General features: G+C 47.8%; 1 protein-coding gene across 2 annotated transcripts in view; it reads right to left on the reverse strand.

Moving 5' to 3' along the window:
- Positions 1 to 2,078: 2,078 nt before the first annotated feature.
- Positions 2,079 to 16,611, reverse strand: part of LOC114589202 (dual specificity testis-specific protein kinase 2-like) — a 39,335-nt gene continuing 24,802 nt past the window's right edge. For both annotated transcript variants that reach the window (XM_077922235.1, XM_077922234.1), the window contains 6 exons: positions 16,191 to 16,239; positions 15,488 to 15,637; positions 10,733 to 10,906; positions 9,020 to 9,103; positions 6,740 to 6,826; positions 2,079 to 5,337 (listed from right to left, as the gene is read on the reverse strand). In XM_077922235.1, the coding sequence (XP_077778361.1) occupies positions 5,236 to 5,337; positions 6,740 to 6,826; positions 9,020 to 9,103; positions 10,733 to 10,906; positions 15,488 to 15,637; positions 16,191 to 16,239 (646 nt within the window). In that variant the 3' untranslated portion in view covers positions 2,079 to 5,235. The remainder of the gene's footprint in view (positions 5,338 to 6,739; positions 6,827 to 9,019; positions 9,104 to 10,732; positions 10,907 to 15,487; positions 15,638 to 16,190; positions 16,240 to 16,611) is intronic.

Below are 16,611 nucleotides of genomic sequence, written 5' to 3' on the forward strand. Positions count from 1 at the left end.
TGAACTGTACAAAGGGCAGATAAACATAACATGATGTAAAGATTCAGATGTTTTCATTTCACAAGCACACATTGAAGGGACTTGGCCCTTAGTGAATCTATGTCTCAGCACGTTTGTTGGAAAAACATTGAACCTAGCTCTAATGAAGGCATAACGGTGAGACACAGCCATAAGCGATGTTAAGTAGGACGGAGCGCGGTAGCAGCTCTCCAGGTTTCAGATGGGGGCATTTCCTCAGCTCTACCTAGAGGTATGGGATGTGGGTGGCGCTGTGGGTTAAACCACAGAGCCTAGGACTTGCTGATCAGAAGGTTGGCGGTTCGAATCCCTGCGACGAGGTGAGTTCCCGTTGCTCGGTCCCTGCTCCTGCCAACCTAGCAGTTCGAAACCACGTCCAAGTGCAAGTAGATAAATAGGTACCGCTCCGGTGGAAAGGTAAGCGGCGTTTCCGTGCACTGCTCTGGTTCGCCAGAAGCGGCTTAGTCATGCTGGCCACATGACCCGGAAGCTGGACGCCAGCTCCCTCGGCCAGTAAAGCAAGATGAGCGCTGCAACCCCAGAGTTGGCTACGACTGGACCTAATGGTCAGGGGTCCCTTTACCTTTACCTGGAGGTATTCCACTAGTGAGGTAAGGAGGGTTATTTCCAGTAAGATCCTGTCTTCATGGCTCTGAACAAAGGGCTGAGTTAAAATAGAAATGTAGAGAGATGTCTTAACCTGGATCAGAGCACCAGTACATATGGCCCAGGATTGTCTACACTGACCAGCAGAAGCTCTTGAATATTTCAGACAAGGATTCTTTCCCAGCTCTACCGGGAGACCAAGAATTGAACCCATGACCTTTTGCACAAGCAGCATGCGTTCTACCATTGAAAATCTAGGGAGGAGAGGGCCTTTTCAAGGGTGGCACCCTGGCTTTGGAACACCCCCTCCCCCACAAAGAGGCAAGACTGGCACAGGTACTGTATGCTTTTCCAGCACTAGCTTAGGACCACTTTACTTGCCCAGGTGGGCTTTAAAAATCTCACTGCTGCAGCTAGCTGAATACTGTGGTACCTCTGATTACGAACTTAATTCGTTCCGGAGGTCCGTTCTTAACCTGAAACAGTTCTTAACCTGAGGTACCACTTTAGCTAATGGGGCCTCATGCTGCCGCCAGTGCGCGATTTCTGTTCTCATCCTGAGGTAAAGTTCTTAACCCGAGGTACTACTTCCGGGTTAGCGGAGTCTGTAACCCGAAGTGTTTGTAACCCAAGGTGTTTGTAACCTGAGATGCCACTGTTGTTGTTGTTGTTTAGTCGTTTAGTCGTGTCCGACTCTTCGTGACCCCATGGACCAGAACACACCAGGCACTCCTCTCTTCCACTATCTCGTCCTCTGTCGTCCCCTTCTCCTTGTGCCCTCCATCTCTCCCAACATCAGGGTCTTTTCCAGGGAGTCTTCTCTTCTCATGAGGTGGCCAAAGTCTTGGAGCCTCAGCTTCAGGATCTGTCCTTCCAGTGAGCACTCAGGGCTGATCTCCTTCAGAATGGATAGGTCTGATCTTCTTGCAGTCCATGAGACTCTCAAGAGTCTCCTCCAGCACCATAATTCAAAAGCATCCATTCTTCGGCGATCAGCCTTCTTTATGGTCCAGCTCTCACTTCCATACATCACTACTGGGAAAACCATGGTTTTAAGTATATGGACCTTTGTTGGCAAGGTGATGTCTCTACTTTTTTAGATACCACTGTTATTGTTATTGTTTTGTTTTGCCTTGATTGCTTTTTTTTTTTTAGTAGCAAATCAGTATTTGTGTGTGTGTGTGTGTGTGTGTGTGTACACAGCTCTGCAACCAGTTCTGAATGAAGGCAGAGGTCTGAAGCTTTTGGAGGCGATGGGGCGGCTATGCAAAGCTGGGATCTGTGAAGAAGCGGGGCGGGGAACGTTGGCAGAAAATCAACTCTCCCAAATGCACTTCCATTCCAAATTTCAGTTTGACTTCTTTTCAGATAACTTTCTGCTCTCAGCCCCACCCTTTCAAAGCTGCTACCAAAGAAACAGAAAAGCCACATAAAGGGGGAGGGAAACTGAGACGTTTGGTATTTGAGGAGCAGGTTCCCAAGTCATTTATTGATTCATACAAAGGGAAAAGGCAGACCAATCATGAGTTGCAACAGGCTGGGGCCATAACTCTGCAGATGGGACTTTTAAAAAAATCAGTGATGGGGAGGGCAGGAGTGACACCCTCTGCAAACAGGAATGGGTAACCCACAGCCCCTCCAGGTGTTGGGGACTCCAAAGATCCCAGCCAGCATGGCCAGAGATGATGGGACCTGTAGTCTGCAACATCTGGAAGGCACTGGGTTCCCCGTACCTGCTTTAAAAGCCCACCTGGCAAAACCTATCCCACTTTTTAATGTTGTGTTTAATGGGGGGGGGGGAGAGAGAGACAACCTAGAGACTGAGGCCCACGCAAGACTTCCCAGCAAATGTGCCCCTACTCACTACCCCCAAGTACTACAAGATAGCTTCTGATAAAGCAAGACAGTATGATGTCAAGATGCTCAGAGTTCCCTATCCCACCTCACTGACCGCTGCTTGCAAAGGGAGGGGACAACCTTGGCAGCTGTGACATCAAGCCAGGCATCCCTCATCATGTTTGGGTTGGGCTGAAACAAAAGTCACCCCCATGAACACAGGAAGCTGCCTGGTCCAAAGTCCAGCTGAGGGATGTTGGCAATTTTGGTGTCTTCTCAATCTCTAGCTTTTTTCTTAAGTTCACTTCTCCACAATCATACATCAGTTTGTGATTTGTTGTTAAATAAGCTCTCATGAAAACGCACCAGAATTTTAGTGTGGAATTCACCTTTTACAACACATTCTCATTTTGTTTATTTTCACTAATATACGGTGGTACCTTGGTTCTCAAGCACCTTGGTACTCAAACAACTTTGGAACCCAAACACTGCAAACCTGGAAGTAAGTGTTCCGGTTTGCAAACTTTCTTCGGAAGCCAAACATGCTCTGTTTTGAGTGCCACACTTCCGTTTTGAGTGTGACACTGGTGTCTGTCTGTTTTTGCTATTTATTTTGCGTTTTTGTTTTTACAGCTCTTTTTTGTTCAGCTACTGACTGACTGACTGACTGATTGATTGATTGATTGATTGATTGTGTGACTGCAGTACATTGTTTATTGCTTTCATTTTATGGATCTAGCTTGTTAGATAACAAAATTCATGTTAAATTGCTGCTTTGGGGATTGTTTTTAAAAGTCTGGAATGGATTAATCCCTTTAGCATTACTTTTTATGTGAAAGCACACCTTGGTTTTGGAACACCTTGGTTTTTGGAATGGACCTCTGGAACAGATTCAGTTTGAGAACCAAGGTACCACTGTGTGTGCATTTATATGCACGCTATGCCCCAGCATTGCGACATTAAGAGAGCTGAGAACTTCATAGGGTGGGTGAGTTTCGGTTTGCAGATTGTTTTGGATAATTAGGTAGGTTTGCCTATAAATGCAAACTGAATTGCTTCTCTCCAGCATAAAATAAATGCAAACTGACAGCTGCTCCTCCAGGGTCTCAAGCAGAGAAGGGTCTTTCCTTCAGATCCTTTTTTAAAAAACTAGGGATGCCAAGGGTTGATTCCGGGGCCTTTGCTGAGCTACAGCCCATCATACTTCGCACACCTCTTTTTATGCCACACTCCCCATCTTGAACTTCCACCCTTCTCATCACTTGCCCATGGTGATTTGTAAACAGGGAGCCCCCCAAGAAGTCACACCTGTTTCCAGGAACAGTACTGATGTTGCAGGAATAAATGTGAGATGTGCCCTTGGCAGGGACACCTCAAAACGTGGACCATTGCTAGGAAGAGGTGGAACGATGGATGCCAGAGCACTGGTCATGCAGGCTGAGGCAGTGAGGGTGGAGTTCAAAGCCCCATGGAGAACCACAGGCTCCCCCATGCCTGGCTTAGGGAGAAACAAGGTCTGGCAAGAGGAGAAAGTCTTCTGCTGAAAAATGGGGACTTCTCAGATATGGAAACAAGGACTGTTTTGCTGAAGTTTGACCTCTAGTTGAGTATACTGCTTCCAAGCATAGGACAGCCAGGAGGCTCCATGAAGGGGCACAAAGGCTGCATCTCTCACCTGCTGTTTGCCCCACCACCAGCAGCTTATTCAGAGCTACACTGCTTCTGTTTGGCCATCATGGTGAACAGGCAACTCCTGGGCCCACCCCGCTGTTGCAGGAGTTGGGAGGGGGTGACTTAGAGGTCATCTTGTCAATAATGCCCTATTTGCTGCAATCCCCGAATTGCATGTTGCAGAAGATGGGCTGCAAGGGTGGAGGAGCTCCAATGAAGCATAGATCTATTGCGCCAGCCTCCCATTCCCCACAACTTCCAAGCAGATCCCCATTTCGGGAAGCCCACAAACGGGCATTTGCCTTTCCCAGTAGACGATTTATTTGCACAGAGATCCCACTATCAGCCACCACAGCTCCTAGCTAGCTCCACTTTGACGAATTTTGTCTAAGCCCCCAGAGTCATTCTATGGCACCGCGTTCTATGTGTTAATTAAACTTCGCATTGAGAAAAAGTGCTCTCTCTCTCTCACTCTCACTGTGTGTGCATGGTTGTCTCTCATTTGGCCTGATCCTGGCAACAGTTAAGAAGCAGAAACAGCCAAGAAGCGACAGCAAGACGGCCCGGGAATGGGGTGGGGGAGGCTTGAGGAACAGATTTTTCTTTTCTTTTTTTGTGCCTATAGTTTTTGCATACAAATAAAAATTCAATAAAATGTGGGGGGAGGGCAGAACAGACCAGAAAAGGGTTTGGGGCTGGCAGTTGCAGTGGATTTGCTGCCTATTCCATGCACCTTGGGCTCACTGGATAGAGCTACCTAAAGCCCATTTCTTCAGCAGGCACTGGTCTGGAGAGGTGGGTGCCCCCCCCCCCCCCCCGCTTGTGTGGTACACCTTCCTTGCTCTGCAAGCAACAGGACCTTGGCAGGACCATCTTTTCTTAAAAGCTGTTCTATAAGAGAGGCTCTGCAGTGGACAGATCCAGGGGCTAGCCAGGCACAAACAGAACCCCCTCTTCCTCTATACAAGTTGCAGATCTGTCCTGAAATGGGTGAGCAGGGCAAGGCACCCCTTTAATATTTTGCCGTGAGGCCCTTTTCCCTCCTGCTCACCGCTGTCCGTTTCAAGATATACAAGTACATTCGCGGCTCAGGTCCCCGGTGCTTCAGCCGGGGGTCTGCTTGCCCACTGTAGATTCCAGCCTCTCTGCAGTGTCTTCCAGCTCCTCCAAGATCTCTGAGAATGACGGGCGCTTGAATGCTTCCACCTGGAAGGAGCAGGAAGGGGTTGCGGGGAGAAGCAGCAAGAGAAAAATCAAGGCCAGGAAGGAGGAGGAGGAGGAGGAGGATAGTTTGGATTTGATATCCCACTTTATCATTACCTGAAGGAGTCTCAAAGCGGCCTACAATCTCCTTTCCCATCCTCCCCCACAACAAACACTCTGTGAGGTGAGTGGGGCTGAGAGACTTCAAAGAAGTGTGACTAGCCCAAGGTCACCCAGCAGCTGCATGTGGAGGAGCGGGGAAGCGAATCCAGTTCACCAGATTACGAGTCCACCGCTCTGAACCACTACACCACACTGGCTCTCTTTGGAAGCCAAATGAAACAGAAGGTTGGAAGATTAAAAGAAGATTGGACAAATTCATGGAGGCTGTCGATGGCTGCTGGCTATGATGGCCAGACTCTGCCCCCACAGCCAGAGGCAGCGACGCTTCTGGATAACAGTTGCTGGACGTGCAGGAGGGAAGAGGGCTCTTGTGCTTAAATCCTGCTTCAGAGTTTCCCACAGGCCTCTTGTTGGCCACTGCGAAAACAGGATGCTGGACCAGATGGGCCATGGGCCTGATCCAGCCAGCTCTCCTTCCTAATTATGGAATTAATCAAGAAAGATTAAACCTCCATCAGGTCCAGCATCCTGCCCCCATAGTGGCTAACCAGATGCCAGGGACTAAAGTCAACAGTCCTTTGTTTCTCCCTGTCGCCTACTGTCCTGCCCATAACACCGGTCTTGAAAGACCTACATTGGCTCCCAGTACGTTTCCGGGCACAATTCAAAGTGTTGGTGCTGACCTTTAAAGCCCTAAATGGCCTTGGTCCAGTATATCTGAAGGAGTGTCTCCACCCCCATCATTCTGCCCAGACATTCAGGTCCAGCGCCGAGGGCCTTCTGGAAGTTCCCTCACTGTGAGAAGCCAAGTTACAGGGAACCAGGCAGAGGGCCTTCTCAGTAGTGGCACCCGCCCTGTGGAACGCCCTCCCATCAGATGTCAAGGAAATAAACTACTACCAAACATTTAGAAGCCATCTGAAGGCAGCCCTGTTTAGGGAAGCTTTTAATGTTTACTAGGTTATTGTATTTTAGTGTTCTGTTGGAAGCCGCCCAGAGTGGCTGGGGAAACCCAGCCAGATGGGTGGGCTACAAATAAATTATTATTATTATTATTATTATCATCATTATTTTTATTAAGACAGCCTCTAAATATGGAGGCTCTATTCTTAGCTACCAAGAATCTTGCTGAACAGAGCTGTCCTCATAAAAAAGGGAAAAAAAGTTACTTCTTCGCTTTTGCAGCCATCCAAGCTAATTGGCTATCACGGCAACAATTTTTGTAAGTTAATGATACACTGCATGATGAGGACTTTCTTTTAATTCCCAGTAACTTCCTTACCCTGCAGCAGCTGGCAGCCAGATCCAAGACCTGCTTGGGACATTCGCGGATCATGTCATAGAAGGAGGCCACATCCAGACCATAATCCTAGCAGAGAAAATGATAAAAGGATTCACAGGTGACTCGGCTTTTCATCCACTTATGCAGCTCGAGAACAGCAGAGCTTGTGCCACCACAAGTTTGTGCAGACTGCTGCCCCCTCTGTTACACTTAGGCCCCAGGGATTCCACTCCCCTTCCACAAAAGAGGACCCCTTAAAATGAGTGGAGTACACATGTGGCCAGAGGCCCCTGCCTGTTTGGTCAATGTCTCAGAAGCCTATTTTGGCATGAAGATTATTCAAATGATATACCGTATTTTTCGCTCTATAAAACGTACTTTTCCCCTCCTAAAAAGTAAGGGGAAATGTGTGTGCGTCTTATAGAGCGAATGCAGGCGGGAGGCTCTGTCAGTGCTCCCTTTAAAGAGCTGCGTGGAGCATGTGTGCAGCTCTTGGGGGCTTTTCCCGAGGAGGGAGAAGGGCTGCCTTTCTCCCTCCTCAGGGAAAAGCCCCCAAGAGCCGCACACACACTCCACGCGCTCTTTAAAGGCAGCGTGGCTCTTGGGGGAGCCTTAGCTGCAGACAGCCTCTCCCGAGCAGGGAGGTTGCGTGCAGCTAAAGAGGAGCCAGGAGAGTGAGCGGGATCCCGCTGGCTGTTCTAGCTTCTGGCTTAGCCACGCGAAGCCTCCGCAGGGGAGCCTTCATCCCGCAGCCCTGCGGAGGCTTCGTGCGGCTATCCCTGGCTTTTGCAGGAGATGGGGGAAGGCACAGAGTGTGCAGTTCTGTCCCTTCCCCCACCTCCCAGCAAAGCCCCCAAGAGCCGCGCTCCCTTTAAAGAGCACACGGCTCTTGCGGGAGAAAAGCCAGTAGCCTTGCTTTTGCTGAAGCCAGGAGGGCAAGAGGGATCGGTGCGCACCGATCCCGCTTGCTCTCCTGGTTTCAGGGGTAGCCCTGCAAAAGCCTCCTGAGCGAAGATGGAGGAACGCTCCCTCTTAGCTCAGGAAGCTTTGCGTTCCTTTCTTATTTCTTTCTTGTTTTCCTCCCCTAAAAACTAGGTGCATCCAATCGTCCGGTGCATCTAATAGAGCGAAAAATAAGGTATGTGCTAAAACATTTTCTTTTGTATTTGAGAAAGATGATCAAATATTATCTTGCAACTCAAAATAAATTTAGCAGTTTCAAGTTTTGTGATTTTATTTTATTTTATTTTTGTCTACAAAACATCTGTTTTTGCAAACTGAAGTTAGCAATTTTTTGGGTGGGGAGTGCAAGTAGATAGCCTTGCCTAGGGAACAAAACAGCCTGGCACCTGCACTGATCTTCTGAGAACAAACAGGCAAACAAGGCTTCTTGGTTTCTCCAAATACTTAGTTAGCATAGACTATAGAACCCTTTCCTGTCAAGAAATGTACTTCCCTTAAGCTTTCTTATTTTATCCCAAGTCTTAGTCTGAACATCTTCCAGTTAAAAGTTTCCTCCAAGCAAGGATTCAGTTCACTGATGTTAACTTCTCCTGCAACATACAAACTCCACCTGCTAACACAGACGGTGCTGTACAAAACCATCACTGTCACTAGGCAGAGTCCCCAATGCATGTGCTTTTAAACAGAGCACAGCATCTTGTGGGCACTGCATGGACGGTGCATGATGCAACATGCCAAAGCCTTGGTGTCAGCCGATGTTACAGGTGAAACTTGAAAAATTAGAATATCGTGGAAAAGTTCCTTTATTTCACTAATTCAAATTCAAAGGTGAAACTAATATTTGAGATAGACTCATGACATGCAAAGTGAGATATGTCAAGCCTTTATTTGTTCTACAGGTGAAACTCGAAAAATTAGAACATCGTGGAAAAGTTCCTTTATTTCCGTAATCCAACTTGAAAGGTGAAACTAATATATGAGATTGACTCGTGACATGCCAAGCGAGATATGTCAAGCCCTGATTTGTTATCATTGCGATGATCATGGCGTACAGCTGATGAAAACCCCCAAATTGACCATCTCAGAAAATTAGAATATTCAAGGAAATCAGCAAAACAAGGACTGCAAATAGAGCAAGATTGGACCTCTGAGAAGCAGAAGCACATCTCGCCTTGCATGTCATGAGTCGATCTCATATATTAGTTCCACCATTCAAGCTGAATTCCTGAAATCAATGAACTTTTCCACGATATTCTAATTTTTCAAGTTTCATCTGTACTTGAGGTGGAAAAGCAGATAAAAAAGCACCATAATTACCTGGGTCCGGGGCAGCACCTCAGGGTCAGCTGGGATTCTCCCTAGTATTTCGCACAGGACAATGCCGAAAGAGAAGACGTCCACCTACAGGAGGGAGCAAGGGGTCAGTGGGAGGAGGCAGTGGGAGATGGTCTCTGGAGGCCCCACAGGCAGTGAGCAGAGGGACCAACAATCCAGCCTTTCACAGAAGTTGGAGGCAACATCATAAAGGGTTGGAAGACAGGAACCCTGAGGTTACTAGTCCACAAACAGAGGTGCCTTGCTAATAAAAGACTGCTTTTAACATTCCTGTGAGACTGGGAGCTTGGAGGAGAGCCAGTGCTGGATAATTAAGTCCTTAATGAGCCTGGCAAAGTTGCCAAGCGCCTCTTTTGTCGGGGAGGTTGGCTAAATGCCATCAGTGGGTGGATCCCCTGAAGTCTTCTGAATAGCTTGGAAATACCTGAAAGCAGGCAGACTTCTCCACCCACCACAGCTAAGGATGATGCCGTCTAGGTTTCTGCATAAAAGCAAACAACATACACTGTTGTCTGAGTCAGAGATTGATGGCTCATCTGCACTGTTGTTTAATGTGGAGAGGAAGCTTTCTGCACCTCCATCACTTCTCCACTACCCATATGACTCTCTCCTCTTAAATCACTCTCTGCCTACACTTTCCTTTCCTCCAATATGGATTGTTTCGTGCCCTCGCCTTTTTCAAGTATCGCTGGTATGAGAAAATCCAGATCGATAGAGGAGAATGTGTGGGAAGTGAGTGATTTAAGAGAAGAATGCTGGCGAGACAACATAGAATGAACGGAAGTACAAGAAATTTACTACCCACATTAAACAATGGTGCAGGTGAGCTTGTACAAGGGGTTTCTGTAAAACGCTTTTTGGTTTTAGTCGTACCTTGCATCCCAAATGCCTTGCGAGATGAACCTTTTGGCTCCTGAATGCCACAAACCTGGAAGTAAGTGTTCTGGTTTGCGAACTTTCTTTGGAACCCAAACGTCCAACACGGGTTGCACGGGTTCCGATTGGCTGCAGGAGCTTCCTGCAGCCAATTAGAAGCTGCGCTTTAGTTTCCGAACATTTTGGAAGTCGAATGGACTTCGGGAACGGTTTCCATTCAACTTCCGAGGTACGACTGTGTAGTGATCAAGCATTATATAAATGTTGCAAAATAAAATAAATAGACAGGCATGGTACCCAGGGGGTGAAAGGTGGATTCTGTTCAGTTCACATTTTTATGCAAACCTACCCAATTAATACTTCCTGAAACTAGATATGAACCAAAATACAGCTATCCTTGAACTTCAAACGTCTCCAAATTTTGCCATGCGGTTCTCCAATCCAAGAAAAATGTGTGTGTGTGCTTGTGTGTGTGCGCTCTCACTCACACACATACACACAAACACTTGGGGAAAGTGTGTATTAAAATGCATATTCATGAAAATGGCATTAAAGGCAAATAATATTAGGGGAGATTGCATATAAAATTGGAAAATGTGCTAAGTTGTCAACTAATTATTTTGAGGACTTAAAAAAATACAAATAGATGTAAGCTGAACATAAGATTGGGGGAAACAGAGAAACTGAAATTCATAGGCTCATCCATCACTACTAACAAGGCAGACTACTCTAGTAAACCAAGGTACCCTGGGGATAAGGGCCAGATTGGGTCCCACAAAGAACAGCCCTCAAACTAATGGGGGGTGGACAACATGGTACCTTCCGGTCATAAGGTTCCCCTCGCAACATCTCAGGGGCCATCCAGAAAGCCGAGCCCACCAAAGAAAGCTTTCTTTCAGGGTCCTTCGCAGAAAGCTCCGCCACTTCCTTGGCTAGGCCGAAATCCGTCACCAGGGCCTCACGCCCACGTTGCGTCACCCGAATGAGGCAGTTCTGAAACCCATTTCAAGGCACACTTTACAAGGTTGCACATTTTCTCTTCCTGTCCTGCTCTAAGTGGCAACTTTGAACACATACAAGAATCATCGAGTTGTAGAGCTGGAAGGGACCCGACGGTCATCTAGCCCAACCCCCTGCAATGCAGGAATCTCAACATGCGTTCCCTCATCCTCAAGCTCTTCACGGCCTAGGACCCTCGTACCTACGGGACCGCCTCTCCCGGTATGCCCCACGGAGAGCCTCAAGGTCCATAAATAGCAACACCCTAGTGGTCCCGGACCCTAAGGAAGTTAGATTGGCTTCAACCAGAGCCAGGGCCTTTTCACCACTGGCTCCGGCCTGGTGGAACGCTCTGCCTCATGAGACCAGGGCCCTGCGGGATCTGATTTCTTTCCGCAGGGCCTGTAAGACAGAGTTGTTCCGCCTGGCCTTTGGCTTGGAGCCAATTTGATTCCCTCCCTCCCTCTCTTTCTTTTTTCTTTTCCTTCTCCTCCTGCGATGAGGCTACATTTTAATATTTTAATGTTCCATTATTTTAATGTTGTATTTTATTTTTGTTTTTAACTTGTCATCATTCTTCTTGTTTTTATTATTGCTTGTAAGCCGCTCTGAGCCCGGCCTTGGCTGGGCAGGGCGGGGTATAAATAAAAATTATTATTATTATTATTACTATTATTATTATTATTTGAAATCATACCGGATCCTGCTTAGCTTTGCAAATGTGCCAGCAGTTTTATTGCTGCACCACTAGGAGGTGTGTGTGAATTCTTATAAAGTAAAGGTAAAGGGACCCCTGACTGACTGTTAGGTCCAGTCGCAGACGACTCTGGGGTTGCGGCGTTCATCTCGCTTTACTGGCTGAGGAAGCCGTCAATCAGAAGGTCGGTGAATTCTTGTACAGTCATACCTCATGTTACATTTGCTTCATGTTACGTTCTTTCAGGTTGCGTCCCGCGGTCACCTGGAAGTACCGGAAAGGGTTACTTCCGGGTTTCACCGCTCGTACATGCACAGAAGCACAAAATGACGTCACGCGCATGTGCAGAAACAGCGAATCGCAACCCGTGCATGTGCAGATGTGCCACTGCAGGTTGCGCTCTTTTCATGTTGCGAACGGGCATCTGGAATGGATCCCGTCCGCAACCAGAGGTACCACTGTTCTAGCCCCAAAAGATGATACAGATCTGAAGGCACCATAAGAACATAAAAAGAGCCCTGCTAGATGTGGCCAAAGGGGGCCCCTCTAGTCCAGCACCCTCTTCTTGCAGCTGTACGCCGGCTCCCTCGCCCAGTAAAGCGAGATGAGCACTGCAACCCCAGAGTTGTCCGCGACTGGGCCTAATGGTCAGGGGTCCCTTTACCTTTACTTTACCAACTAAAAAACGAGTACAAAAATTTATAATTTTGGGGAAAGTGTCACCAGTGTTTGCTCCTTCAGGGCAGTTCCCCTTGGGCAACTGTGGATATGAGTTAACTTGGTTTCTAAGTAAGAGGTGGAACGCAAGGGAGCTGTAGCTGCGGTGAGATAATGAACCCAGCTCACAAACACATGCAATGGGATTGATGGAGCATCTAGCGACTTCGCTATTTTATAATTTTATTGAAGTGTTGTATTTATTCATTGTACTTCTATACGTACTGTATATTTCTTTCTCTATTAATCTGTTCACTGCTTTGGAAGCCTTTGGGCCAAAAAGAAGGATAGAAACAAACTTATGGTAACAAATGCATATATTAGCGTAAACAACACATGAATTATATTTGGGGAAATTGCTTGCAAAAGTGTGTGTGTGCGGCCAAAGTGAGGACCTTCTCATGAGAATTTTTTAAACACACAAATTAAGACAGTGGAGGAAATTAGAAAGAGAAAGAAGTGGATTTGTTCATCCCTAGTTGACATCCCTTTTGTAGAAGGAGCCTTCCTAGATCAACACACACATACACACATTGCTTCCCACAATTATCAGCAGGATATCTCTAAGAAATCCACACGTAGGACATAAAGCTCTCCAAAGAACTGCATCCTGTTGTCCCCCCCCCGCCCCCCGATTGCAGCTGTTAGAGGTAGACTTGACTTCAGCATGGAAGTTCCATTAATTTAATAGTCACTGATAGACCTTCTTATCCAATAATTTGCCTGGTCGCCTTTTAATGATAGCTATTGCTGCATCACTGTGCAAACAAGTGCACTCTTCCCTCTTCCAGGAATCTCCTGCCCACTTGTTTCCCTTGGGGTGACCCCAAACTCCAATCTGACACGAACCTCTACCCGCACCAACAACAGCTCTGCAAATTTGGAGGCTTCTGGAAAAGTCCCAAGAAATGCAGAGGCCAAAATCCCATTAAGCGATGATGCCATTAACCAGCAGATGATCTGCCTCTCCTCTAAGTAGATTGGCAATGACCTCACTGTTCAAGCTTGGAGAGCTTTGCCTCGCAGAGGCAGGCAGCAAAAAAGATGCGCCTCTCCCCTACTCAGCCAGTTTTCTCTAGGTTCATGTGGGAGATTTCCTGCAAGGGCTCTTTGTTAATGTGTGTTGAATTTGTAAGCCACTCTGAGGTTACTTTGTTCTTTTTAACAATCAAGCTGCGTATAAATTTTATGAAATGAATACAAAATTTAAAATAATTTGCAAAATCTCTGAAGAGCATAAAGAACTGCCTTTGCTTAGAGACCAAAGGCTCGTCTAATCAGGAAGGGCCAGAAGTTCAGTAGCCGATCATCTGCTTTGCACGCAGAAGGTCTCAGATTCAATGCCTAGGTTCTCCAGGCAGGGCTGGGAAAGATTCCCTCTCTGAAATCCTGGAGAACTGCTGCCAGTTGGTATAGACCATGGGTAGGCGCTGTGCGTTAAACCACAGAGCCTAGGACTTGCCAATCAGAAGGTCGGCAGTTCGAATCCCCGCAACAGGGTGAGCTCCCGTTGCTCGGTCCCAGCTCCTGCCAACCTAGCAGTTCAAAAGAACGTCAAAGTGCAAGTAGATAAATAGGTACTGCTCCGGCGGGAAGGTAAACGGCGTTTCCGTGCGCTGCTCTGGTTCGCCAGAAGCGGCTTAGTCATGCTGGCCACGTGACTCGGAAGCTGTACGCCGGCTCCCTCGGCCAATAAAGCGAGATGAGCGCCGCAACCCCAGAGTCGACCACGACTGGACCTAATGGTCAGGGGTCCCTTTACCTTTAGGCAAACTAAGGCCCGGGGGCTGGATCTGGCCCAATCGCCTTCTAAATCCAGCCTGCGGGTGGTCCAGGAATCAGCTTTTTTTTACATGAGTAGAATGTGTCCTTTTATTTAGAATGCATCTCTGGGTTGTTTGTGGGGCCTGCCTGGTGTTTTCACACGATTAGAATGTGTGCTTTTATTTAAAATGCATCTCAGTTATTTGTGGGGCATAGGAATTCGTTCATTTTTCCCCTTCAAAATATAGTCTGGCCCCCCCCCCCAAGGTCTGAGGGACAGTGGACCGGCCCCCTGCTGAAAAGGTTTGCTGACCCCTGGTGTAGACAGTACTCCTAATGCAATAACTTGTGGACACCCAACGAAGCTGAACGTTGGAAGGTTCAGGACAGATAAAACAAAGTCCTTCTTCACGCCGCGCAGTGTTGAACTATGGAACACCCTCCCTCCCACAGAGACGGCTTTAAAAGAGGACTGGGCAAATAAATGGAGGTTGAGGCTATTAGGGGCTCCTGGCCACGGTGGCTATGCTCTAGCTCCATGGTCAGGGGTAGCAATGCTCCCCAGTTTCTGGGAAACACAGAAAAGGCAGAGTGCTCTGGTCCTCAAGTCCTGCTTGCTGGCTTTCCATAGGTTGGCCACTGCGAGAACAGGGTGCTGGACTAGACGGGTCATGGGCCTGATCCAGCAGAGCTTTTCTTCCATCCTTGGTACAGTGGTGCCCCGCAAGACGAACGCCTCGCAAGATGGAAAACCCGCTAGACGAAAGGGTTTTCCGTTTTGGAGGCGCTTCGCAAAACGAATTTCCATATGGGGTTGCTTCACAAGACGAAAAAATCTTGCGCGTCCCCGCGGGTTTTTTTTGCCCCCCCCTTTTTCCTAAGCCGCTAAGCCGCCTATCAGCTGTTCCGCTGATAACCCGCTTAACAGCTGATCGCGAAAAGCCACTAGACCGCTGTAGCGCTAATCCGCTAAGCTGTCAATCGGCTTGCTTCGCAAGACGGAAAAACTGCTAAACGAAGAGAATCGCGGAACGGATTCTTTTCGTCTTGCGAGGCACCACTGTACTGAGCTAGATGGGTGAATGTCCTGATTTGGACTAAGCTCCCAGTTTAGCATCCTGTTTTCCGCAGTGACCAACCAAACGCCCTGGCAAGTCCACAAGCAGGACGTAAAGACCACAACCCTCCCTTGCTATCGCTGCCCAGCAACCAGTGGAGCTTAGTCCGTTAGGGTGCAAGAGGCACTGCCAACCCCCACCTGCCTGCTCTGGTTCTGGTTCTGACAACCTGCTTGTCTTCTGCCCTAACAGTGCCAGTGGGCACCAACCATCACAGCCAACAACTGGTCCTTAAGAGGTAGACTGTCCCTGCCCAGGGAGGATCTCCAGTTAGCTTACCTTGGAGTTGAGATCCCGGTGGTAGATGTTCTTGGAGTGCAAATAGACCATCCCCCGGGTGATGTCTGAAGCCAGGTCCACTTTCTCCTTCCAGCTGAGAGAGACGTCTTTGCAGGCCAGCAGCTCTTCCAGGCACCCGCCATTCACATACTACCAGTAGAGGATTGAAGAGGGACACCCATTATCATTTCCATAAGAAGCTGGAAGGGACACTGGTTCCAGCACCAGCCAAACAGAGCAGGCTGTTCACGGACCAAGGTTAAATTGCCACCAACAGCAACCCGTGCCTGGAGTGTTCCTCTTCAGTTTGCCTGCAAGGGTTCCCACGGCAGACCACTCCACTAGTCCAAAAAGGAAACAAATCCTCACACACAGAAAGCTAGTAAATCAGAAATGCTCTACTTGCTAGTTTTCTATGTGCAGGGATTTGTTGTTTGCTGCTGCTCTAGTGGAAGCTTCCATCACATTAGTCCTAAAAGAACGAGATGACTCTTGGGTGGGAATGACAGTATTATCTGGAGCCCACCACCGAAAGAATAAGTGGATCCCTCAGCCAGCACTCACTGGAAAGGGTTCAAGTCTTGCGGGCTGCCTAACATTCAGTACCATCATGGGGAAACAATTTGTTATGTTATGGTTACTGCTTGTATAGTTATAGGCATAATAACAGTAAAGAGGAATCACTTGGGGAATTGTTCCTTACCTCCAGAATGGGATACAGCTTCTCACCCTTCACACAGATCCCAAGATACCTTTATTAGGGAATATAATGTACAAAAATCATAGTCACGGACATGCCTTGGACCTGGTGTTCACCTCTAGTGACGTGGGTGATCTGACACTTAGTAAAAGCGAAACGAAACAAGTGCCATGGTCAGATCACTTCCTGGTGCAACTGGACTTCTCCACGACCCTTCCCCTCTGCAGGGACGTAGGACTGATTCAGGTGGTTCGCCCCCACCACTTAATGGATTCAAATGATTTCCAGAAAGTGGTAGGGGATGTTTTGTCCCATGTTGATGGCCTTTCAGCTGACTCCCTGGTGGCCTACTGGAATGAGGAGTCAACCAGTGCTATCTACTGTTTGGCTCCGAAGTGCCCTCTGCAATTTAATGGAGCCCGGA

Source organism: Podarcis muralis, chromosome Z (genome assembly GCF_964188315.1).
Source record: "Podarcis muralis chromosome Z, rPodMur119.hap1.1, whole genome shotgun sequence".
Classification (NCBI taxonomy): Eukaryota; Metazoa; Chordata; class Lepidosauria; order Squamata; family Lacertidae; genus Podarcis; species Podarcis muralis.